This window comes from Bidens hawaiensis, unplaced genomic scaffold (assembly GCF_021521415.1).
Source record: "Bidens hawaiensis isolate Kalapana, Puna unplaced genomic scaffold, B.hawaiensis_p1.1 tig00054611_1, whole genome shotgun sequence".
Taxonomy (NCBI): Eukaryota; Viridiplantae; Streptophyta; class Magnoliopsida; order Asterales; family Asteraceae; genus Bidens; species Bidens hawaiensis.
Genome location: NW_027499834.1, coordinates 7,237 through 34,537, shown reverse-complemented (window position 1 = coordinate 34,537; position 27,301 = coordinate 7,237). Strand labels below are relative to the sequence as shown.

At 40.5% G+C, this 27,301-nt stretch overlaps 1 protein-coding gene across 3 annotated transcripts; it reads left to right on the top strand.

Annotated features, from left to right (window-relative positions):
- Positions 1 to 862: 862 nt before the first annotated feature.
- LOC143600640 (putative galacturonosyltransferase 4) lies at positions 863 to 6,759 on the top strand. 3 transcript variants are annotated; one of them, XM_077078267.1, is made up of 9 exons: positions 863 to 989; positions 1,031 to 1,127; positions 1,208 to 1,245; positions 1,429 to 1,546; positions 1,633 to 1,775; positions 2,123 to 2,358; positions 2,952 to 3,309; positions 4,791 to 5,369; positions 6,208 to 6,759. In XM_077078267.1, exons 2-9 carry the CDS (start codon positions 1,031 to 1,033, stop codon positions 6,481 to 6,483), a joined length of 1,845 nt encoding a protein of 614 aa, XP_076934382.1. In that variant the 5' UTR covers positions 863 to 989; the 3' UTR covers positions 6,484 to 6,759. The 3 variants fall into 3 exon arrangements, with proteins under 3 accessions (XP_076934382.1, XP_076934383.1, XP_076934381.1); XM_077078268.1 differs by lacking the exon at positions 863 to 989 and having other exon boundaries at positions 1,015 to 1,127; positions 1,447 to 1,546; XM_077078266.1 differs by lacking the exon at positions 863 to 989 and having other exon boundaries at positions 1,015 to 1,127.
- The last annotated feature ends 20,542 nt before the right edge of the window (positions 6,760 to 27,301 follow it).

Here is a 27,301-nt window from a genome sequence, read left to right as displayed (position 1 = left end):
TGTTTTTAGTTATGCCTATTTTAATAATTTTATACATTTTATTAAAAGCTTTAGCTACTCTTTAGTATGTTTGGCAATGAGCTTTTAGAAGCTTTTAAGAGATTTAAGCTACAAGCTTTTTAAAAAAAGCTCATATTTATTGAAAAGTCTTATTTGGTTAGAGTGGCTTTAAGCTTTTAGGTTAGGAGAAAAAGCTTGAAGCTAAAAGCTTCAATTACTAGTGTTTAGAGAAAAGCTACAAGCTTTTGGTATTTCATATTTTACAATTTTGGTACTTGAACTTCCATAACCTTTTGTTAATTCATATGATAATTGCATATTTAACCCTTATTCAAAACCAACTACCCAATGACTTTTTAAAAGGCCATAAATTTTTCACACGTCAATATTTTAAAAAAAAATAATAACATCATAAAAACGAGCATTTTATTCTCTTTAATTTGAGTATCATATTGTTATACTTTTATAACTTTAAAAAATTAGCATATTATGTGATTATTGGTCAGGATCGGCAACAAGTCGAGTCAGGAAAGCCTGTGTCATGTGTAAGACCAAATTAGGGTCAAAACGAGTCAATGCTAAAAGGGTTAATTTAGTTCAGTTCATGTTGGTACAATTTTGAGTCGAAAGGGGTCAAGTCAGAGTAAGTTTCGAATTAGAACGATGCACTGCGCAAACACCCAGCTAATTTTATTAAAAGCTTCAGCTACTTTACCAAACACCTTAATATTTCTAAAAAGCCACAGCTTACCACTACCGGCTACAACTGACGGCTAATTTGCCAAACATGCCTTAAATATATCCAAAAAGCTATAGGCTACAATTTTCAATCACCCACAATTTTGCCAAACATACCCATAAATGTGTTGAAAGCTATACACCATCCAAACGTAATCGCCGACAATTTCGGCTCCTCCCCATTTGTTTTGTCACTCTGCAAATCAAATCTTCGGAATGAGCATTCAAAACTAATCCACTTTCGTTTGTTGGTTCGACCAAGATGAAGATGAAGATGAAGATGAAGATGAAGATGAAGATGTGGATGAGAAAGCCAGTGCTCATATTTCTCTTCATCACTGTTCTTGCTCCCATTGTTCTTTACACCGATCATAAACTCACCACATTCTGTAATACCCATTTCCTCTGCATCTTCTTTTACTATTATTCTTTACAAATACAAATTATTAATATTCACTTTCTATTGCAGCTGGGTATGAATTCGATATTCAAGATCCTTCAACACTTGTAAGAAATATTTCCTTAACTCCTTATTGTTAATGGGTTTTGTTTACTTTTCTGAATTTGTTAGTGGGTTTTCTTTCATTTTTGTTTCAGTCGTTGAATCTAGATGTAAAACCCCTAAATTTGCTTCCTGAGGTGGGTGACGTCACCAGTTTGTGATTTGCCTTTGGTTTATAATGTTTACAGGAGTTATCTGTAGCACAGGAAGAACCGGAAGCTGATGCTCGTGTCGAGAGTCTGACTAGATCTGTTGTTCATGTTTCCGATGGTGAAAGATCTAGGAGAACCAGACAGCTTAATGAAGGTTCTTTTATTGCTTTTCATTGAGTTAATTTGGCATCATGTTATTCGTTGATTTAATTTGTGATCTTGATGTTGGAATTCGATTAGAACCCAAGGACACTGGGACGGATGAAGAGGATAACATTATTAGGCAAGTAACTCAAGGTGAAAACAGACTGGAATCAGTTGAGAACAAGGAGCATGTGAAGTTAAAGGGTGCTGAGCATTCAATGCTAGCATCATCTCAAGCTGTAAGTTTTTTACTAAACTTATTGATTTGCTGTCACTTTCGTGTTTCTTGTGAGCTGTCAATCATTGAATTAGTTCATGGCTAACCGTTTAAATAGGTTGGTATTAGTTGTATATGTCATCAATAAGCCAAAATGTGGTATAATTTTGTTCAAGATTTTGCAAATATTGGCTTGGATCTGGTTGATGACTGTACATACTTAACTATCATTATTATTACTATTGTTATTATTATTATTATTATTATTATTATTGTCATACATTCCATTTTAAAAATGAACTCACAAGGTTTTATGCATGATAATAAAACTTATAAACTGAGACTTAATTCTTATTAATATCGTTTTAGGAAACCAAACCCGAGGCTCAAAAAGCTGGTAAAACCAAAAGTGAGAAACCAAACAAACGTGTTTTGGTGGATAATCGTGTTCGATATCTTAAGGATCAGTTAATTAGGGCAAGAGTTTACCTTTCCCTTTCATCAACAAGATCTAATCCTCAATTTAATCGGGAACTCCGGTTACGTATGAAAGAAGTCCTACGAGCACTCAGTGATGCAATCAAAGATGCAGATCTTCCGAAGAAGTAAGTTCTATTGTCAATGTTTGTATACACGCAATTCCATATATGCCCCTGAAAAGATACATGATATCATTTACTCGTTCAAAATACTAAATACTGTATTTACTGATTTAAGTGAAGGGTATGAATGTCACAAATTTTAAAAAAGGTATATTTGATATTACGAATTTTTATTGACTTTAGGGTTCTATATATTCCGGCAAACTTACATAACATCGTATTTACCATTCGACAACTTAAAGTATCATATTTAATCATTTAAAATAATTTATAATATGTCTTTTGTACCCTTTTTCTCTTACATAAATATGATATAATGTAAGTTTACAACACTGCTTAAAATAATTTATAATATGACTATTTGACCCTTCTTTTTCTCTTACACTCCAAACTCTAATATCCTAGTATAAGTTTCAAGGGAAGGGTATAGGTCATAAACTCGAAAATGGATATATTTGGTATTACCACCCTTCATTGTGTATATATGATATTATGTTTGGGGATAGTCCTACCAAAAGTGGTTTGTTTCCTATGATGATATTATTTATCTTCTAGTTTTGGAATTTAATATATATTCAATGTTGCTATAAATGTAGTGCGTATGACAAGCTGAAAGCAATGGAGCAAACACTTGCAAAAGGGAAGCAAATGCAGGATGATTGCACTGCTGTTGTAAAGAAACTACGTGCGATTATTCACTCGACTGAAGAACAACTGCGTGTGCATCAGAAACAGGCCTTGTTTTTGACTCACTTAACCGCCAAAACCGTTCCTAAGGGTCTTCATTGCCTCCCTTTACGCCTTTCAACTGAATACTACTCGTTAAATTCTTCTGCACAGCAATTCCCGAATCAAGAAAAACTAGATGATCCTGAGCTGTTTCACTATGCTTTGTTTTCGGATAACGTGTTGGCTACTGCGGTGGTTGTGAATTCTACTGTTACCAATGCTAAGGTAATTGATAAAGAGTTGTTTACTTTTGATTAGATGGGCTTTGTTTGGGTTTACTTTTGTAACACCCTTAATTAAATGGGTTGACATGTCAACCCATTTATGACCTGTTTAACCATTTTTTACAACTCACTTACCCGTTTGACATGTTTGCAACTGGATTACAACTCGTTTGCCTCATTTAGAGAAATGGGTTAAATGGATCCTGTTCGGAGTGACATGGGATAAATACCTCAACCCGCCAACCCGTTTACGGCCCATTTATTACAGCCTACTAACTCGTTAACAGTTTAGAACTTGATTACAACCCATTTGACTTCTTTAGATAAACTAGCTAACTTCTTGTGTTCGGATTGATATTTTTAACACGTTCAGTTAACTATGTTGACCCTCCAACCTGTTTACGGCCCATTTAATACAACTCACCAACCCGTTTAACACGTTTACAACCTTATTACAACCTGCCTGACTTGTTTGAATAAACGGGTTAGCCAGATCATGTTCAAGTTACACAGTTTTAAGTGTGACCCAATTAGGGTTGATGTCTTTTACACGAATGATAATATGGGTCGTGTTTGGGTTTCAACGATTTAACTTGTCAACTTGACACAATTGACACTCGCAACTTAACAAATTGAACAAATTGCTAACTGTAACGTGCAAATTTTTATATTAAACAAGTTGACCGCCAACCCTTTATGAACCATTTATTACTACCCACCCAACCGTGTAACGTGTTCAAAACTCGATTACAGCCCTTCTGAGTTGCTCAAATAAATGGGTAAGACAGGTTGCATTCAGGTTGCACTATTATAAATGTGTCTAAGTTAGATACTATGCTATCAATATCGGTGTTATAGCGGTGCTATAGCGGCTAGCGGCCCATCAGTAAAATAGCGGTCAAAATATCGGTTCCGCTATTTGCAGCGAGATTTACCGCTATTTGACTACCGATATATCGGTTAAATCGGCGAGTTTATCAGTAAAATATTTTTGACCCAAATTTGTTAAAACTTTTTGGCCCAAACCCTTACCTTTTTTTTGGCCCATAGCCCAATTCCATTTGATTTAACCCTAAGCCCTAAATCTGATTATTATTGAACGGCTTTAAACATCGACAATCAACTTCCTGTTTCTTCTCCAATCTCAAGCCACTCCAGCCACTGATGCTCATCTCACCATCAAATTGTTATTTTGTGTTTTGAACTGTTGACTTTTATAATTTTGGTATTAAGACTTAAGTATTAATATTAGATAACTTTTGGTGTTATACACACACACACACACACACACATATATATACACACACATACACACACCACTATCCCACCGCAATAACTGATATCTCAGATATCGGTCATTGACCTTTATCCGCTATTTTTTGGCATTAACTGCATAGGTTAGATATATAAGTCGTGTTTGGGTTCTAACAGTTCAGACCCTAAATTTTCAAATTTGTAACTATTAACGTGTAAACATGGCAGGAACCTTGGAAGCACGTGTTCCACCTCGTAACTGACAAACTAAATTACGCTGCAATGAGGATGTGGTTTCTCGCAAACCCACCCGGTAAAGCCACAATCCAAGTCCAAAACATTGATGAATTCACATGGCTAAACGCAAGTTATAGCCCGGTTCTCAAACAATTAGCTTCTCAAAACATGATTGACTACTATTTCAAAACACATAAATCGGCTGACTCGGATTCAAATCCCAAATTTCGCAACCCAAAATACCTATCAATGATGAATCATCTTCGGTTTTATCTTCCCGAGATCTTTCCAAAGTTGAGTAAAGTTGTGTTTTTGGATGATGATATTGTGGTTCAAAAAGATTTAAGTGGTCTTTGGGCTATTGATCTAAAGGGTAAGGTGAATGGTGCAGTTGAAACGTGCGGGGAAAATTTTCATCGGTTTGATCGGTATTTGAACTTTTCGTATCCGATTATAGCTAAGAATTTCGACCCGCGAGCGTGTGGGTGGGCGTATGGGATGAATGTGTTTGATTTGGAGGAATGGAAGCGACAGAATATTACTGATGTTTATCACTCGTGGCAAAACTTGGTAAGTGTGTTCATCAAACAAAAGTGTTAGCTTCGAGTCTTGACTAGGGGTGTTTAAAAAACCAATGAAACCGACCGAAATGCCCGGCCAAAGGAAATTTGGTTGGCTTGGATGGTTTGACTTTTAAGGTTCAAGCAGTTTGGTTTTTGTGGTTTAGTGGTTTTAATGGTTCGGTTCGAAACTTGGAACCCCAGCCATTTGACAGTTATACGTATTCATTGTAATTAAGGTGCTAAATGGGTTGTGTTCACGGGTTGGCGGGTCTAACCCGACACGAGTCTAAAATTTAACACGAACTCGAAAATCATGTCAGACATATGAACCCGAACAGACACGAATATTCTCGTTTAAACCGAAATTGTTTTATTAATTTCTCTTTTAAGTTTTATTATAAGTGTTGGCACTATCCAGCCAATATAAGTTATTACACAAAAGACCTTTAAAAGTAAAAACAAAAAATGCAAAAAAAAAATAGGTTAAACGAGTCAACCCACGAGCCCGTAAGGTTGAGACGAACGCAAACTGTTTTGCTGAACCAGTCTGCGGGTAACGGGTTCGACCGGAATCTGCCCGAGCCCTTTTAAGCTAAACCCATACCCGCAATTTCGTGTATATCATAATTCACACCCCTAATTATAATCATCAACCATCTATTTGATGTTAAAATTTGTGGAACAAACTATCGATTTTGTAAAGACAATAAAAAGTTGTTCAAACTGCCAAAACCAAACTGAACCTTAAATCGCCAAATCAGTAAATAGGCCAGTTTGTTTTGTCGTTTCTTAAAACCCTAGTTAGTGTTTCGGACCACAATTAAATGTGTTTTGTCTTTGTGCAGAATCATGAGAGACAACTATGGAAGCTGGGTACACTACCACCGGGTTTGATAACCTTCTGGAAGCGCGTATTTCCACTGGAAAAATCATGGCATGTACTTGGGCTTGGGTACAACCCGAGTGTCAGCCAGAAAGATATCGAGAGGGCAGCTGTTATCCACTACAACGGGAATTTAAAACCGTGGCTCGAGATAGGGATACCGAAGTTCCGAGGGTATTGGAACCGGTTTGTAGACTACGATCAGGTGTACATGCGTGATTGCAATATGAGCCCGTGATAAATGATTGGGTCAGTAAGTAGTATATATTCTTTGATTGGCCGGGGCGATGATGGTTGGTTAGTTTGTTCATTGTTCGGTCGGCCCGCGTTTTGTTGTGAAGGAGCAAGTGATTATTATATATGTTAAGAAAGTTGATGTTTGACTGATCTTCCAAACAACATTTTGGGTTTTGGTTGAATCCAGAAACTGGATGATATGCATTTTGTATTTCTGTATATTATTTACATACGTTTGTAGTGATACAAACACTTGATAGAAGTCAACATATGTGAATCTTTAATTCTTTTCAGTTCTCTTATCGTTACAAGAATTAGGAGGTCGAATTATAAGAAAATGATGTCTGATGCTTCGATTAATTATAGCATTTGATCGGTAATATTCATCGTCAACAGCGATCATCATCGTTAGAAAATTTGCCTTAAGGTCTCTATTATATGTACTCTAGTTATACGCAAACGGTTGCAAATTTGGTGGAACGATCGGGTTTAAGTGTGTGATCTCTAAGCCACCAAGAACACAAAAATTGAGTCTAGGGTTGAAATGCTTATAATCATAGATTGTTTGAATCCTTAAATCCAAGATATGCTAGTAATTGAGTCTAGGATATGTCTTTGAAAGAAGTCAATATATGACAGTAAAATATGACCACCAACTAATTTTTACTTTTTTAACAACGATTTTTTTTTAATTCTTGTCATTGATGGGACTTAAATTCGAGATCTCACTCTCTCAAATCTAGATATTTAAATTTTTTATCTTTATAAATAGTACCCCATTGAAGAAACACTAACCAGACCCCGGGCAGATTACTGGTAACCTGGGGGTTGGAGAGCTGTTTCCCACGAGGGGTTAGACCCTTGGAAGATGGTTCTTCTGATAACCTGCAAAACAGACACCGTGAGCTCGTCACTGAGAAGGGGGGGGTTCCTCCTTGTGACCACCCTCCGGCGTGAGAATCAGACTAGATTGCTCTTTAAATATAAAAGTATATTAAGAGATTGCTAGAGCAGATATCAGGTATATATGATAAGATAAGATGTTGTAAGATGATCATACCATTGGGGTACTTATAGCCGAAGGTAGGTTTCCAAGGGGTTTAGCCGGCCCAACACGCTACCAACTGTAACCTATGCACGTGCCCTGCCTGTGAGTGGTGGATAGGTAGCGGCTGACACAGAGCAGGCGTGTCGTGCACTCTTCCTCTTCTGCCAACTACAGGCTAGGCACGTGGTATGGCAGGAGTTGGTGGGTAGGCGGCGGCTATTGGTCACAGTGCTGTGGCGTGCTGTCTGCCATGCTGCTGTCAGTGAGCTGTCGCATTCTTGGTCAGATCTTTTGTCTGTACCTCGTCAGGTATCACACAAAAGATCCTCCATCATACGGACTGGCTCATTTAGGCGGGAGTTTTCCCCCTCCCGCCTTTGCTCATTCCTTCAGGTGACACTGGGGAGAGTTAAGTGCCTTGTGCGTGTAGCCATGCTGCGCGGGTGGCCTTCCCTAATGGCTTGTATCCGAGGCTGCGGGGACAGGCGGAGTCCTTCACCATTGGGAGGCATTTCCTGCGGGACCAGCTTGCGTACTGCGCGTAAGGACGTTACGTCTCTGAGCATGGTTGGTCCTGCGGATCCAGTTGGTCTCTGCGCAGACGTCCCTGTTTAAGGTGAGTCTTGCGGGTCCAACTGGGCTCTGCTGGGACCTACCTCTTCAAGTCCCCCCAGTCCAATGTTCTTCTCATGAGTGTTTAATAAAATGAGGTGAACTTTTGGACTTGAGCAAAGGGTTTTGAAAAGGGTTTTGTAAGGTTTTCCATGGGGATTCTTTCCGCGGAAGTCCTTGTCACTTGCAGAAATGCCCGAGTTTCCTGCTTGGTCTTTGGGTATGATGCGGGTAGGTCTGTAACCTCCTCGCAAGTCAGGAGCATTGAGTCCCAGTTGTATGTATTTTCCATGAGGTTTTGGTAGTTTTGAACATAGTGATCAATTATGTTAAGACCACCAATTCCATCTTGGAGCTTCAAACAACGTAGTTCTCGACGTTCCCGCTATGCGGGGATGTTATTTCCGTTTCCGCAAGCATTGCCCAGAAGATCCTTCTTGGTTTCAATTCCCAGCGGAGCGCTAGGTATGTGAAGGGTTTTGCCTTAACACTGTACCTGTGCTCGTCTTACGGTTACTTTACTTCCAAGGTATTCCTGGCGTCAATTCCCTGCGGGTGCTAGGTATGTGAAGGGTTTTGCCTTTACACTGTACCCGCACCCGTCTTATAGTTACTTGGTTGCCGAGGTACTTGGCTTCAATTCCCTGCGGGTGCTAGGTATGTGAAGGGTTTTGCCTTAACACTGTACCCGCATCCGTCTTACGGTTACTTGTTCACCAAGGTTTTCTTGGCTTCAATTCCCTGCGGGTGTTAGGTATGTGAAGGGTTTTGCCTTAACACTGTACCCACAGCCGTCTTACGGTTATTTGTTTGCCAAGGTTTATTTGGCTTCAATTCCCTGCGAGTGCTAGGTATGTGAAGGGTTTTGCCTTTACACTGTACCCGCATCCGTCTTACGGTTACTTGCTTGCCAAGGGGTAAGGGGTATTTTCCCGCTTACTTTTTAATATTTTCGAATTTTGAATTTTGAAATTCGAAGAGTTGGTGAAAAGATAAGTCCAAACCTCTGAAACGTCGTGCGACGGTTTCTTCTGACTGTGTCAGGACGTGCAGGGAGTTATGGTGACGTGACAGAACATGGTCATTCCAGTTGCTTTTTCAGGCGCGTGGGCACGGGATTTCGGGCGCGTAGCCGCGAAATCTCTGGCATACGTCCTTGTGACAGATGTTGCCAGCTTGCTTTTGCCACGCGTCATAGTTTCATTGCACCTTTGATTTCTCTCTCTTCCGTATTAAATTCATCGCATTAATTGCGATTACTATATAAAGGGGGAGAGGGTTATTTGCAATTCACACTTTTCACTTTCATCTCTTCTTCTCAAGTAATTTCCGGCGAATTTTTCTGTTCAGTAAAGCATTACCCTGAAATCTCTTTTCATCTTTCTTCCACCATGTCTTCTCATGATGCTGATGACCAGAAGACTGCTGGCGAATGCCAGTGCTCTCTTCCTGTCGATCTGTACCAGTATATCGTCAGGAAGTTCATGCTCGAGTCTCTCGAGCCTGAGTTTCCTGAACCCCACCATACTGTGTACGATGCCCCTAGTGGCAAGATCGGGGTTTATGCTGCATTCTTTGTCTACGGAAACCTTAGGTTTCCGTTGACAAAGTTTGTGTACCGTGTCCTGGAGAGGCACGGTGTGCACCTGACAGAGGTGCACCCCATGGCCATTGCCAAGGTCCGGCACTTTGAGTGGGTGTGCCGGATACTGGGCCTTGAGCCCCTCGTTGACCGTCTGATGACCTTCTACACTTGGAGGTGCATCCAGGGGTGGTACACTCTTACAACCCGTATCAAGGGTTTAAAGATTTGTACCACCGAGCGGAGTCTTCGCTCATGGAGAAGAGAGTTCTTCTTCATATCCGCTCGCGCCATCCCCATCGCCATGAAGTTCAAGAATGGTCAGGCGCTTCCGAACCTTCCCGCCCTCAACTACGAGGAGGCGGAATGGTTCTCGAAGATATCCCGGGTCCAGTCCCCGGTTTTCCGTTTTCCGGAGTCGGCGATGGTGATGCTGGGGATGAGCCGGGTGTGGAAGGCGGCGAATGCGGATAAGGTTCCGATCGTCCTTGAATATGGTTCGAACTCTGTCCCTTATGGTACGTCTTGTTTCATTTTGCTGACTTCGATTTTTTCTAACTTTCTTGTTGATTTCAGAGGGGAACGATCTTCAGTCGCTCCTGAACCCGCGGGAGGAAGATGGTCCCGCGCGGATGGGTACTCGTGCTCTGGACGAGAACGAGTTGCCCATCTTAGAGCAGACCGCGGGTCGGTTCGTGGAGGTTTACCCGCCAGGCCAAGAGATCCTGAGCCACCGACGGCCAGGTAAGCCTATCTTCTACCCTGAACCTCTCAATGCTGTGCCTGCTGCTGGAGTTGACATTTCTTCTTCTGAGGAATCCGCAGAAGGTCCTCCACTGGTGCGGAAGAAAAAGGCTGCCGTCGGGAAAGGCAAGGAGAAGGTGGCCTCTACGGCCGACCCGGTAGTCCTATCTGACTCGGAGTCAGATAGTGCAGAGGTGGCGGGGAAGCCCGGTGGTGAGGAGACCACCGCTCCGGAGGCTGTAGCTGTTACCTCCGGGGAGGCAGCGACGACGACGGTTACCGGTGTCAAGAGGCCGGCTCCATCGGGTTCGCCCCCGCTCGTCCGTACGTTCAAGCTCAAGAAACCCCGTAAGTACCCCCATAATTCTTGTCTAGATTTGTTGTTTCAAATAAATTTTTCTAACACTTTTGCTTGTGCAGGTGTGGATGTTGACGCATTCCAGGGTGGAGTTGGAGCAAGTATTCCCCCGCCAATGAGGGAAGGCTCGGTCAGCCTTCCCGAGGCGTCGACCCAGGTGTCTGCGCCTGCTTCCGTTGGTTCCAGCCTTCCTGAGGCTGTTCCAGCTGAGAAGGTGTCTCCGCCGGCCGTGAGTGCAATTTTTACAGCATCTTTCACGGAGCCGGCGGTTACTGTTGCTGAGGAGGCGACGCCAACAATGGCTACCAAAGCGGCTGCCACTATACCTGCGCCACCGGCACCGACGGCCGGACCATCAGGTACGCGCCGGGCTTCCCGCCGATCTATGCCACCTTCCCGTCTGCCTGACCTGTTGGATGGATTTCCTTTAGGTTCAGGTGATGGGTTTGGCGGCTATCGGCCTGTTATTGACCCTACAGGTACGTAGGGTTCTTTTTCCTTTGTATATTTTTGTCATCTTTTCCTAACTGCCTTTGTTTCTTTTGCAGTGTCGGATTCCAATGAAGTGTATGTTCCAAGATGGAACATACGCCGAGGAACAACCCTTCGCACCCCTGTGGAGTGCGTGGATTGGGCTCGCCACGCTGCTCCTCATGGTGCGTTGGGGGAAGCCATGGCTAGCTACCAGGAGGGTAGGCTAACCAATGAGCTTCGGGTTCTCCAAGCCCGGATGCAGCCCCGCGTCGAGCTGCTTTGTCGTGAAAACGACAAGTTAAAAGCAGCTCGCGCCAAAGAAATATCTGAGACGCGGGCTCTGCGGGAGGAGAACCGGCAGTTGGCCGCTGCCGCCGCCGAGAAGGAGAGAGCATTCAAGGCCCTCGAGGTTGAAGTCCAGGCGCGACTCGAGGCCCGCTCCAAGGCTGCCCAAGCTGTGAATGAACAGCTTCGGCTGGCTAAGGAGACTGCGCGAAACTCAACTGAGAGGGCTGCCAAGGCTGAAGCTGTTGCTGAGCCGCTTCGCGAAGAGAATGAGCAGCTTAAATGCAAATTAAAGGCTCTTCAGCATGCTCATGACGCCTTGGCAATGGAAGATGCCAAGAAGCTGCAGGAGATCCTTGACCAGAGGGGGTGCTTGACCGCACTGAAAGGAAACTCAAAAGCGTCGAAGAGGCTGCCGCCAAGGAAGTTCAACTTGCCAACCTTGATAAAAGCGGAGCCGAACGTGCTTACAAAGAAAGTCAAGCTACCCTCCAATGGCTGCTTCGAGAAGCGTTGCCTCAGGTATCTTTATCTTTTTCTTTACGCTTTCCGCTCGTAATTAGAAAATGTTCTAACTTGTATTCTTTTGTAGGTTGTGCGTCGGGTCCTTTCAGAGACCTCTTATGACGATGCGATGAGCGCAGCCCTCAACGCTTCTCATGAGGATGGGGAGAAGACTGGCTTCCTGCTTGGTCTAGGGTTTGCTGAGAGAGGCTTTCCGCCCTCCAACTTCCCTTTATTCAATGTTAATACTGAAGCTGCTTATGACCAAGCTGTGAACCAGTACGCTGCCTTCCCGCATCCAGTGGTGGAGAAGGTGAATGAAGCTGCTGCTGCTGATGATGGGCTAAACATCCTTAAGGCTTTCCTTGGGCAGCCGCTCTCTGACGGTGCTGGTCCAAGCGGAGGTGGCCCTGAAGCCTGATCCTGAAGATCCCTTCCCACTGCTAGGATAGACTTAGCTTTGTATAGATTTCTTTCAGGCGGGTAGTTACCCGGCCACTGTTGTAATATATCATTGAAATATACGATTGTTATTCCTTTCATTGGATTCTTTGCTTTATAAACTTATGACTTGCATACTTAGTTTAAAATAGCAATTTTCCAAGTGTTTAGAATAAGAACCTTTGAACGTGGTTGATAGTGGGTTAAAGTTTCGCTTCCTCCTTCGTGATTGTGCGGGTAGAACCGTCACTTGCACTTGGTAGGATGGCTAAACTTTAACTTTTATCTAACCTGCGTGTAGGTTTTTCTTACTTTTTGAGGATAAGTTAACCTTTGAACGTGGTTGATAATAGGTGTGAAGTTTTGCTTCCTCTTTCGTGATTGCGCGGGTAGAACCGTCACTTGCACTTAGTAGGATGGCAAAACTTTACCCATACCTGACCTGCGTGTAGGTTTTTCTTACCTTTTTAAGAATTTTGTTTTGAACCGTTCGACGCGCGGTTGTCGATAGGTTAGTGTTCATTTTCCTTTCATGATTCATGCGGATAGACCGGCACTTTCATTTAATGGAATAATTGAACTCTTCTCCTTCAACTGACCTGCGTGAAGGTTTGCCACGTTATTGGGTTCGTGCGGGTAAGACCGCCTTCCCACGCAACGACTTCACGTAATGTGAATGCCGTCACCAGTGTTGGATAGTTTTAACCGTTCGACGCGCGGTTGTTGATAGGTTAGTGTTCATTTTCCTTTCATGATTCATGCGGATAGACCGGCACTTTCATTTAATGGAATAATTGAACTCTTCTCCTTCAACTGACCTGCGTGAAGGTTTGCCTGTTGAGGATAAGTTAACCTTTGAACGTGGCTGATAATAGGTGTGAAGTTTTGCTTCCTCTTTCGTGATTGTGCGGGTAGACCCGTCACTTGCACTTAGTAGGATGGCATAACTTTACCCATATCTGACCTGCGTATAGGTTTACCTTTTCCTCTTAAGAATTTTGAACCGTCCCACGCGCGGTTGTTGATAGGTTGGTGCAGTTCCCTCGAATGATTCATGCGGATAGACCAGCACTTTCATATGGTAACTTTTTTCCCCTTCAACTGACCTGCGTGAAGGTTTATCATGCTTTTTGGGTTCGTGCGGGTAGGACCGCCTTCCCATGCAATGACGTTTTTTGTAATTATGCGGTGAAAACCGGCATATTAGTGTGTACAAAAGTATAAATGTAAATCATCAGCTTCGACGTTTGAAAGAGAATCATTTCCATTAGAAGTGGCTCTTGGCCTTTTCTGTACAAATTGGAATTGATTACATGCAAACTGTGTAATTGAACTCCCTTCCATGTTGGGACAGGAGTGCCATCGAGCCGACACACACCTGTTTCGGGATCTCGTTCTTTACGCAGCATGTAGTCTCCATATTGAAGCTGATTTTTTATTCGTGTTTACCCCAGCCATGGTTCCACACGCACCTGCCTGCCTGCTTAGCTTTTATTTCGCCACGAGGTGTGCGAGCGTCCCATCTCTGACGAATGTTTCGACCATGTCTTTTACGTCTATGCATTCTTCAGTGTTGTGGCCTTTTGTTCTGTGATAGTCACAGTACTTGCTCCGATCAGCATCGTGACGATGTCGGATTACTGGAGGCTTTGGCCATGGGAGCTCTTCAGTAGCAAATATGTCAGTGACGCTTTTGGTAAGTGGCGTCCATCTGGAGTTCCGGTGCAGCTTTACATTATCCCTTTCACCCAATCGGTGCTGTAAGCCGGATGAGGTGTCAAAGTTTACCCTTGACTGCCAAATGCCTTGCTTCCGTTTTTTGTTCAATCGGGCGGTGAGGACGTTGTCCTCTCTCGTCCTCTGGGTGTAAAGGTTTGTGCTCTGCGGAAGGTCTCTACCCAGTTGCTTCTCCGTTTCCGCATAGCGTTTGGCTGCTGTCATGATGCCATCCCATGTGGATGGCATTCCATCTTTACCCGTTAGGGTGCGGATAAGCTCTGGGTCCTGCGCGCCCTGGATGAAGGCTGCGCGAACAAGATCCTCGCTGATATTGCCCAAACTTAACTTCTTTGAGTTGAAGCGAGTGATGAAGTTTGGCAGAGATTCATCTTCTTCCCGTATGCATTTGAGGATTGTCCATTGCTCCTCGGTATACTTTCGCTGCTAGCTGAAGTGTTGGCTAAACTTCTGCTGGAAGTCTGCCCAGTCGTAAATGTGGTTAACCGGTAAACGATCAAACCAAACCCTAGCAGCCCCCACCAGCGTCATTTGAAACATGTAACACCACGTGGGTTCCGTCCAGTTGCTGACGGTTGCCCCTGCTATGAACCTGTTCAAATGGTCGTCTGGGTCGGACATACCATCATAAGTGCCTATGTTGGGCATTTGTTTGGCACTTTTTGGGGCAATTGCTTCCGCAATGTCCCTTGCAAATTTGGACGTTCCCGCATTTGCAACGTTCGGTCTGAACGTTTTGGAGAAGTCTCGTGAACTTCCACCTGTGCTTTTTGGTTTGAAGGCTTGTCCAAAATGCCTTCTCGGTTGGGAGTCCGTTTCCTTACGCTTCCCTTTTGCCCTATGGCGAGGGTTCGCGTCGGAGTCGGATTCCTCCGAGTCATTGTCCAAGTATTCTTCGAATTCGTCGGCCTGTTGGACGGAACGCAAGCGTTCGTCCAACTCAGCTTGGAATTCCTTTTGTCGTGCCTCCGCCCATGCCTTAACTTCATCGAGAGTTTGGCGGGGGAGTCTTGTTCGTTTTTCAAACTGGGTATCGGTGAATCCCAGTGGGCGATTATTTACTGCACTTGCCCCAGCTTGGGTAACTGGGGTAGTGTTCGTAAAATTTACTTCACTTGCCCCGGCTTGGGTAACCGGGGTAGTGTTTGTAAAAACTGTGTTGCCGGTATTCCCTCCAGTAGCTGGGGTTGTGGTTACCGGAGTTTCTTTAACCATCTTTCTAGAAGTTTGAAAAAACTGGAGAAAAATGAAGTTCTAGCTTTATGCACGGATGGCGCCAATGAAGAAACACTAACCAGACCCCGGGCAGATTACTGGTAACCTGGGGGTTGGAGAGCTGTTTCCCACGAGGGGTTAGACCCTTGGAAGATGGTTCTTCTGATAACCTGCAAAACAGACACCGTGAGCTCGTCACTGAGAAGGGGGGGTTCCTCCTTGTGACCACCCTCCGGCGTGAGAATCAGACTAGATTGCTCTTTAAATATAAAAGTATATTAAGAGATTGCTAGAGCAGATATCAGGTATATATGATAAGATAAGATGTTGTAAGATGATCATACCATTGGGGTATTTATAGCCGAAGGTAGGTTTCCAAGGGGTTTAGCCGGCCCAACACGCTACCAACTGTAACCTATGCACGTGCCCTGCCTGTGAGTGGTGGATAGGTAGCGGCTGACACAGAGCAGGCGTGTCGTGCACTCTTCCTCTTCTGCCAACTACAGGCTAGGCACGTGGTATGGCAGGAGTTGGTGGGTAGGCGGCGGCTATTGGTCACAGTGCTGTGGCGTGCTGTCTGCCATGCTGCTGTCAGTGAGCTGTCGCATTCTTGGTCAGATCTTTTGTCTGTACCTCGTCAGGTATCACACAAAAGATCCTCCATCATACGGACTGGCTCATTTAGGCGGGAGTTTTCCCCCTCCCGCCTTTGCTCATTCCTTCAGGTGACACTGGGGAGAGTTAAGTGCCTTGTGCGTGTAGCCATGCTGCGCGGGTGGCCTTCCCTAATGGCTTGTATCCGAGGCTGCGGGGACAGGCGGAGTCCTTCACCATTGGGAGGCATTTCCTGCGGGACCAGCTTGCGTACTGCGCGTAAGGACGTTACGTCTCTGAGCATGGTTGGTCCTGCGGATCCAGTTGGTCTCTGCGCAGACGTCCCTGTTTAAGGTGAGTCTTGCGGGTCCAACTGGGCTCTGCTGGACCTACCTCTTCACCCATTAATATAACCACCATTTATATACTTATGATATTACCCTCAATTAAAAGTCAAATCAAAACACAAATATTGAATATTTTATATGCATCCTTGTATAATTATAGTAATTTGTTCTATATTTAATATCCTTTATAATTAAAACCAATGATTTTAAAATCGGTAATTGGAAGGGAGATTAACAGGGGTTGAACCGGTTTTCACCAACCTGAACAAATTATTGTATATTTTATATCCAAAAAGATTTGCTGCCTATGACGCTCGAACTAGTAACACAATGCAAGGGAATACACCAACCAACCACGCCATCAACTTATTATCTATATTTGTCTACTGGAATTCTTTTATAATCTACTCAAGAAATAATTCCAAAAAATTATACAGAGCAATCCAATAAGTAATAACATAAAAAGTTATGCCTCAAAATATAGACACTACTATTAAAGTAAGTGATAGTGATATTTATGATGAATCCAATTATTTATAGTCTCAATCTTGTTTTTATTTGGTTATTATATACTATATTGTTTAATACGTTATCCGATTGTTAAATCTGGTTTGACCGGTCCAACCAGTGAACCAGTAAAACAATCGATTCGGTGTCCGAACCGGTTACAAAAACATTAATTAAAACTTTTAAATAGTTTACTTAGGTAGCATGCTGATTTCTTTCCAAAAGAAAGGTAGCATGCTGATACTTAATCATTGGCTAGCAAACTTACAATACATGAGTCTATGTCTCAATGACTACTGACTGAGAATAAAATAAATGGTAAAACAAAGGAGACAGTTTGACCTAGTCAACTCTAATTCCTTTCATTTCCTTGGGTGAATAAACTATACAAGTATTGTGGGAATGAAGATACATCAAATACAGTATTTGTTTTAGTATTAAATTGACTTAAGAATCTTGTAGTTGTCCACTTTACCTTCTTTTGAGATGGCAACAAGCATCATCCATTAAAGCTGGCCATCACTCTTATCATATCTTTTTAACCTTTTTGACCCACAACAGATATGCTCACTCATTGATCCATTTATCAATTCACAAATAGTATATACATACACATACAATAATCAAGTAGGAAATCTCAAAAAAAAATCACTGTTTTTCAAACACTTCCACTTAGTGTTAACAAGATGTACTATGATAGAGAAAACTACCACTGTGGTTCTTATATAGTTATATTTTTTTAATTAACAGCACTAATATAAATGTCCTATGTGGTTTTAGAGTGGATTACTTTTTATAATGTTAAGTGGATGTCGGGAACTAAGGACGGGGTACCCCTACCCACTCACTAACTGGGAAAGCTTAGGAATAAATGAGCAGCAAACATAAGCTATCAGATGGGGAAGCTCGACCCTTGCACAACAAGTTTCTTAAGTTGACCAGGAAGTTCTTGCTACAGTAAATAGCAAAAAAAGTCATGACTGTCAAAAAGTAAAAGCAATAATAGGACATGCAAATGCTGAACAAAGGTTGCACGAAAATGGCATGCACTCAGTCTGCATAAGCTGAAAGAAGAGCTGACATTTTCCCTTAAGGAAGCTTAAGCTTCCCCCAGATAAGTTTCCAACTGCCTATAAAAGGAACACTTTAGCCAAAGGTATATTCATTCTCATTCACTCTATTTTCTCTTTACTCTCTCTTCATACTCTTACAATCTCTTTATTGTATCATATTACTGATTCTCACGGTAGAGGTTGATCATAGGAGCCCCCTCTTACGGCGAGACTAACAGGTCGTGTTTTCTTTGATTCTTAGCAGGTTAGGAAGCTCTGATTAGGCACATACTTGTTGGTGCATTGTGTCAGTAGTTCATTGGTCTTTAATTTATCGTGTTTGTAATAAGATTATTGTCCGTTATGTTTGTTTTTGTTTAGGTGAACTTGATGTTATGTTTTGATATAAGCGATGTTAGCCAACGGGGAAGTTAGGGACAACTTCGCCTAGTGATGTTTGGCTAAGTTTCCGTTCTTAAATAACCTAACTTGGCCGTAGGGTTTTAGAAGGGTTTTTTTATATAACTTCTGAACACTTGGTTTTTACGTGTTAGGATCACTGGGTTGCTAATAACATATAAGGATTTTGGTTACGTGTTTGTTCATTGTTCGATTACGATTCATTCATCCGTATACACTCGTAATCGTATACAAAGGGGATTCTACACCCTTTGTGTTCGAGATATTACTGTGAAGATCCGGCTGGGAACCTACAATTGGTATCAGAGCTATAAGCTCTTGATTGTGGGGTTCGGGATTATCACACGAGTGTTAAAATCCTTCCACGAGGATTTTAGCGAATTATACACGTAATATCTACACATTTTTATTCCTTGTAGCTCTCACCGACCATCCTTCAACCCTATAATCCATCCATAACGTGAAACTTTGATTCGAAATCGTAAATGTTGGGTCCATATTTGGTGGTTTGTACTTAGTTCTATGTTTATTGGGTTTCGTTTTGGGCTATGTATGTAAACTGAGATCCATTATGGATCTCGGTGGGCTTTGAGCTTTGTTGGGCTTGTGTATTGAGTACCATATATATAGAATGCATTGTATAGGGTTCTAAGTTGCTAGTTCAGTGGCTGGTTGTTGGACACTTTCATAGCCACCATCTAGAGAGCAAAAGATTCTATGTGAATCGGTTTATGTATTAGACGATTTATTGATAATAGAATCGTATGCATTGAAACCATATTACATCGTGTTCATCTTGTTCTTCATTTATATTATTCTTGAATCACCACGATATTAGGATTCCGCACTAACATCGTGTTTGGTTGATATCATCTTGTAGTGATCCAAATTCGGGACTTACAATTGGTATAAGAGCCTTAGACCTATTCAGGCTCGTTATTGTGATATCTACGGATTTAAGACATTAAGGGTTGGTGGTTTTTGTTGATCTCCGACGAGCTCATAATCGGAGAAGAAGGAGAAGAAGGAAACAATTGATTTAGTCAAAGATCCTTTTTACTTGGAAACAAATTTGAATCCCACAAAATCAGGGATTCAGTTGTTACCTAAACAAAATCATAAGACGCGTTTTTGAAAGATCTCGGCTGTGTTTCCTTGTTTTCATAGAGATTTCGGCCATTAATCAAGAACTCTCGGAGTAATCGGCCAAGATCTGTTCTCGGCTACTGTTGGTACTCAGCCAAGACTTGTTCCCGGCCACTGTTAGTTTTCGGCCAAGCTGTTTTTGGTCAAAGTTTGGTCAACTTGGTCGTTCTCGGTCAAACTTGGTCAGACATTGAGTTCTTGGTCAAAGTTTGGTCAACTTGGTAGTTCTCGGTCAAACTCAGTCATACATTGAGTTTTCGGTCAGACTCGGTCAACTAGTGTGAACTTGTTCACAGCCCAGTTGATTATTTGGGCTTGTCTGATTTGGACTTGGGCTTATTACTTGGACAACTAGAATTTTGGACATTTGTTAACTATTAATATGGATCAATTAATAGTTAGTAATGGATCAAACAACAACACTTCACTCCATCAAGAACTTGACTCCATCATGGGGATTGCCACTCGTATACCCCGTCTCTTGTCTCATGAGGGGTTCAGTAATTGGAAATTTCGTTTTGAACATTACTCCAAGATGAAAGATTCCAAAATTTGAAAAAGTATTGTTAAGGGACCTCAAAGAATCACCTATCAAAAGGATAACTCTGATGAAGTCCTTGTGAAACCAGTTGCACAGTATGACGATGATGATTTTGCTAAAGTTGAGGAAGATGAGAAAGCTCTCTCCACTCTAACCATGGCACTCTCACCCGAGATTTCTCTTCAATTTAGAGAACTTCAGTCTGCTAAAGAGTTATGGGAGGCACTGATCGAAGTATATGAGGGGAATGAAGATATGAGGAAAAGTCGTCAAGATCTGATGTGACAAAAGTTCAATATGTTTAATCATGTTTTGGGAGAAACGTTCCCAACTTCAAAGATTTATATCACTTGTGACTGAAATGAGATCAACAGGTATTTATTTGCAAACTTCAGAAATAAACAACAAGCTGGTGAACTCATTGTCGAAGAGTTGGGACATGAATGTTGCGGTTATCAAAAAGACTAAGGATCTCAACAGAATGTGTATGAGTGAAATGGTAGCCACTATTAAAGCATGTGATATGGATGATAAGAAACGTGCAATAAATCATGCAAGCTCTTACAGTGCGGCTGGATACAACGTTGCCTCCAACAGTGCTCTTATTTCTCAAGACAGTTTCTCACTGTTCAAGGCTAATTAACAACCACCTCAGGGTAACTTCCAGATGTTCTCATACACTCGAGGTCAATCATCATCATCCATCCCACCCCAACCAGCTCCAGTATTCTTCACAAAGTCTGGACAGTCTTCAAATGATACTGGAAAAACAACTCACACTCCCAGTCAGAACTTCAGTCAGATCCCTACCATACCAAAAGAGACTCAAGAGAATATAGCTCTAATGGCGGATTCATGAATTGTTATAATGCATTCTTGGCTGGAGACTTGGTTCAACCTGTGGTTGCTGCTGAACTAGATCAGATCCATCCTGATGATGTTGAAGAAATAGACATCTCGTGGCAAATCGCCATGGCAGTATTTCGTGCAAAGAAGTTCACTAAGAGGACAGGTAGAAATAATTGGAACATGCCTAATAATCAAAAGGTGGGTTTTAACACAGACACTCTTAGGTGCTACAACTGTCACGAGCTGGGTCATTTTGCTCGTGAATGTACTAACCCATCGAAGGATGGAAATACGGAATGGTATTGGTTCTTGTTGGGAATGCCAGAGGTGAGGCTGGAGGTAGTTCAGGTAATGGTGAAAGAGGTATGGTTGCTCAACAGTTCTCTTGGGAAGGTTAGATGGCTGCGCTCAACATTGGAAATCAGACTGCAAACTTCGCCAATGTTGAAGACACTGGAGAAGAAAATGCTACTGAGAAGAAGGTCAAGGAGCTTCAATTTGCGTATATGGCGTTCACTTCTCCAAATTCATCTGAGGTAAGTTTTCAATCATGTTCTTTAAATTGTGTTGAAAAAATAGAATTGTATAAGCTTCATAACGATAACCTAACTAGAGATATGGAGAGAATAAAATCAGAAAATTTTAAACTTAAGAAAAATGAAAAGGGCTTTCTAGACAAAATAGAAGCACAGAAGAAGGACATTTCTAAGCTTACGTCTGATTTTAGTATAAAAAGTTGTCACCACCTGGATGCCGTACAAGAAATTGCTGAGTTAACTGCTAAACTTGAAGCCTCCAAGTTAGAAATCTTGAATCTAACTAGTAAATTTGAAAGGGCTGAACTAGACTTCAAAAAATTTAAGGGTTCCAGTAAAGTAGTCAATTCAATGATTGAAAATCAATTATGGTGGAAAGAAAACGAAGGTGAGGGTATAGGATATAGTCAAGTACCCCCGCCATACAATGACAACTATACTAGTCTTCCTCTTACCAAAGAGCAGGAAGAAAAGGTAAAAGACATGAAGTATGGTAAACAGGTTCAATCTGAAATTGTTGGATCAGGATCCCTAGAGGAAATCAAGCTGGTTTTTAGACGTATGAACAATTATGATGCTTCTCCTTCATGTGCAGATATAGTAAATGATGTTGCTTCTAAAAGTAAAGGGGTTCAGGCTAGTAAAAATGAATCTTATTCTAATGTGTCATCAAACTCAGATGACACCACAACATAAAATTTTACTAATAAAAATACACAGAGTTGTGGCAACAAAGGGAAGGCACATAAGAAATCAGCACAACAAGGACAGTCTCGTCCTCATAGATCCTCCGGATCTCCATGTGCTGATGAACCATTGGGTGCTATTTATATTAAGAGACAAACATGTTACCACTGTGGCACGCCAGGACATATAGCCAGAAATTGTGTTCATCGTCTATATGTTCCCTATTACAAGCAAAATCAGAAGGCTACACCAAGGGGTAAGAAGAATGGAAAAACCTTTCCTAAGAAGGAATTCCAATATGAGGCAAGTGCTTTCGTTGACATTAGAAGAATGATGAAGGCGTGTTTCGTCTACGGGAAATGAGGGCATTTGGTAAAGGAGTGTTACTATCGTCCTATTAATAGACAAGCTCCTCAGGTGAAAGGTAATAGGTTTCAACCGAATCCAGTGGTTAAACAAAATGCTTATTTTACAAAACCATGAATATCTGTACAACGGATCACAGATACTCAAGGATTCAAAGTTAATATGAAAGGTTTGCACTCAAATGATTTAGAAACTGTTAAAAGAAAAATAAATCCTCAGAAATCAAAGAGTGTTAAGAGTTTTAAGAATTCGAATTGCTCCACTCCAAAGTCTGTTCTTTCAAATTTCACTAAACCAAGACAGACTTGGAAACTTAAAACTCAGAAAACAGAATCTATATTAACAAATGATTCTGTTAAAGATGGGAAGATATGAGTTGGCAAGAGGTCACATATGCTGATGCTCAAGGGAACCCCAAGACATTTATGACTTGGGTTCCTATGTCCAACTGATCCCGCTATGCGTGTAGGAACAATCACAAATTCATTGTTTATTAAATGGGTTGTTCCAGGCACATGACATGGCAAATATCCATTGTTTTTAAATCTTTAAACCATAAAATGGATTATTTGTTGCCTGGACGGGAATTTAGGGTGATAGAACGTTTTTAATCTGCTCTCTAAGTGTGTTGGAACAAATCAGGTAATACATTGCATATTAAAAGGTTTGTTCCAGACATTCAAATCGCAAGGATACAGAATCTCAAAACAAGCTTATTCCTAGGGGAGATTCTCACAAATGGAAAGATGATGTCTTGAAGATAAAAGGTAACCGTATCACTTTGGTATGAAAGATTTGATCAGTTAAAAAGATTTTAAAATTTTAAATTTAAAAAAAAATACAAAAATATGTTCACCTATAGTTTTCAAGTAAGGTGTATTTTGTTTCCCAAAATGAGAAAATGATTTGAACGTGCATGAGAAATGATAGTACATCAGTTGGCTGACTATCACACTTCTTCATAAAAGTTTTTATTAAATACTACGTTTCGACGATTGAGTCTTTTTAGGTATAAATTTGTACATATTTGTTTATTTTTGCACAAATTTAGGGGGGAGAAAAATCAAAAAGACAAAAATAGTGTGTGCGCGTTGTTTTAATTATTTAAGAAAAATCAAAATGTCAAAAATAGTGTGTGCGCGTTGTCTTTATTATTAAAAATAAAAAAGTTAAAAAATTGCTTTTCAAGATTCATTCTCGCTTAAAATTATGTCGGTTGCTCAAGTTTGAAGGACATATATGTAACACCCCGTAACCGCAGCGGAAACGTACACGGAATGCAACAGACACATCTGATATTAACAGCATTGCTTATAAAGAAAATACCACTACATTAATTTATAACATATTACATTGTTGCGAGTTTCATTACTGTCTATGTGTTACACACATATTTTACCGATAGGACATTAATAAATTCATTACAAAACATAGAGCAGCAAGCTTCCAACAGGTAGCACAGATAGTTAAGCACATATTAATCATTCCAACTTGGGCATACCTAGAAAACATGTAAAGAAAACGGGTCAACTACGAATAGTTGGTGAGTTTCACTAATTTAAATAAACATTGACAAATCATTTTAATAATCATTTATTAACAATATAATCATGCTGGGAACTATGTTACCCCAGAACATTTCCATTAACTTCCTGGGAACTATGTTACCCCAGAACAATAATAACCCCTGGGAACTATGTTACCCCAGAACAATAAATACCCCTGGGAACTATGTTACCCCAGAATAATAACAACCCCTGGGAACTATGTTACCCCAGAACAATAATAACCCCTGGGAACTATGTTACCCCAGAACAATAATAACCCCTGGGAACTATGTTACCCCAGAACAATAACACATGATAAACATTTTATATATTCTGTGCATCAGACCATATATACATAAATGTACAAGTATTTCCATACGATCGGTACGTACTTAAATACTTTAAATAAGACATGTTTTCCGCCCCGGGAAAATATAATTAAAACAATTCATTAAAAGGGGCTCGTGAAAACTCACCTTTTTGTGAGTCGGTGAGTAATATAAGGAACAGCTACGTGCCTGGATCTGTAATATAATATCTAGTCGTTACTATATAATTCCCATAACTTAAATACGTATCAATCGGTACATCTGGGAACATTGTTAACCCAGTACTGTACTCGATTCGGGGACAATGTTAACCCCGTGACACTTCTAAGGATTCAGATTGTGACATTGCTTAGAGTTTGACAGTCAATTTAGTTAAGGTGATGAAATTATAGCTCGGTTTGACACCCCGTTTGGCCGCGGGGCCCGTTTCCGGTATTTCGGTGCCGGAAACGGTAAAATCGGGTAAAATTACCCAAATCATCCGAATTATTTTCGGATGATTTATTTTTACTTAATTTACTTAGATTTATGAAAATAGTCCATTTTTAAAGTTTTCGTGTACCAGTCAGCTCGCTTATGCGAACTTTGCCGGTTTACACGTTTTAAGCTTTAAAAACTTGTTTTTATGTTCTTTTTAGCACAAATAATTACCCGATTAGTCTCGGGTCTTGAAATTTTGCACAAAACTTATTTTGACAGAAAGAAAATTTTACAAAATTTTTCCAGATTTATTTTCTTATATTTACATTTATTTATCTATTTTTAAATCTTATTAAAACACTAAATATGTCAAAAATACCAAAACACTTTAGAAAAATCCCAAATTTTTCTGGGATGATCCCTGTCATCCTCATAACTTCCTGGAATTTTTCCAGATTTATTTCCCTATATTTACATTTATTTATCTATTTTTAAATCTTATTAAAACACTAAATATGTCAAAAATACCAAAACACTTTAGAAAAATCCCAAATTTTTCTGGGAAGATCTCTGTCATCCTCATAACTTCCTGGAATTTTTCCAGATTTATTTACCTATATTTACATTTATTTATCTATTTTTAAATCCTATTAAAACACTAAATATGTCAAAAATACCAAAACACTTTAGAAAAATCCCAAATTTTTCTGGGATGATCTCTGTCATCCTCATAATTCCCTGGAATTTTTCCAGAATTTAAAACTCATTTTTCAAGCCATTTTCACCCAAAACCGAGCTAGAAGGCCCTAGAACTCGTTTCACCGAAAAGCCTACTTAGACTTTTCCAACTGAGCTCAAATTTTGTGGGTGACTTTTATATGTTATAAAAAGCTTATCTTAAATTTTCCAGAATTTTTCATCAAGTTTAGCTATTTTTCACTATTTTTGGCCAAAACCGAGCATTAAATTCACCAAATATTCATATTTTATCCAAAAATTACCAAAAATTCACAGATCTCATATTTTCATGTGTAGATCATCTCTGTGAAATTTCGTTACCCGAATCTAAGCACACGAAAATCTGTCCAAATTTCATAAACACACGAAAACCGAACTATCTTGTGTTTTCTAGCTTTAGATCGCAAGGATCTCGGTTTCTAGCCTTTGCTAGCCGCTAGATACAACACTTACAAGCACCATAACACTATACCAAGCAAACTATACCAACAATCAAACCATTTCTTTCAAAGTGTCGGTTTTTAAGTAAAAACAAAGGTTTTAACCGTAAAAATCCGTTCTCGACTCTTTTTACTCATTTCTTGGACCAAGATCCCTTGTATAACTTGTATACATCTCTTGGTCATGCAAGAGTCGGTTGCATCTCGGATTTTCACCCGTTTTTCACATGGAAAATTCATTTGACAAGATTTCAACCGTAAAAATTCATTCTAAACACTTTTAACTAATTACTTGGATCAAGATCCTTTGTATAAATTGTATACATCCCTTGATCATACGAGAACCGGTTCCATCTCGGGTTTTCACCCATATCTCACTTGGAACCTTTTGTTCTCAAGAATTATGAAATTAAAACAAGATTCAAGCCTCAAATTATGTATATACCTTGAAGATCTTGGTTAAAAATGATGATCTTGGTTGTATACTTGAAAGATATGAAAGGATTTTGGGAGAGTTTTTGATGGAAAAAGAAAAAATGAAATGTGTGTGTGCATAAACAAGGCCGATCGGCCTACATTATGTGTGGGGTGGGGCCCACACATCCATTCTAGGCCACACATTCAGATTTTCGTAATCTGGATAATGTTTTGGATAATCTGGTTCAGTTCGTTTCTCGTTTAAACTCGTAATTCGGCTTGAAACGAAATTAAAATGGTCGTTTTTCGGGTTAAAGTAAAATTTACATAAAACTGATTTAAAAACTTTAAAAACTTAACTCATGACATTAAAACATCATATTATTAATAATTACGCATCTTTTTCGGCTTGATTGATCGTCTCTTGCTTGGTTTGGTGTTAAAGGTTTCGTTTAGCGTACCGACGTACCATTAAATCGAAATCCTTTTTCTGTGCTATAATTTACTTATCCCGAAGCATTAATACTTCGTAAATATCACTAAACATTATATACTTCGTCTATAATGTAATTCCCGATTCGTTCGGGTTTCAATAATCGTTCATTGGTTAATTGTAATTCCAATATGATTCACTATATAATTGGGTATGATTCATACTGTGAACCATATATATTCGTATAAACGTGCTATAACTCATATAATCAATATTAAATAACACGTAAATAGTATATTCCGGCTAGGGTATACCTGAATTTGCCGGAATCGTTACAATATACTTGTATATGGTTGGTCCGGTATTCTACTTGTAGTTTCACAGGATAGCCATTTACCTAACGAGTGAAAGCAACTGGGGCGATTATGATGTGTTTTGTGTTTCGAATTC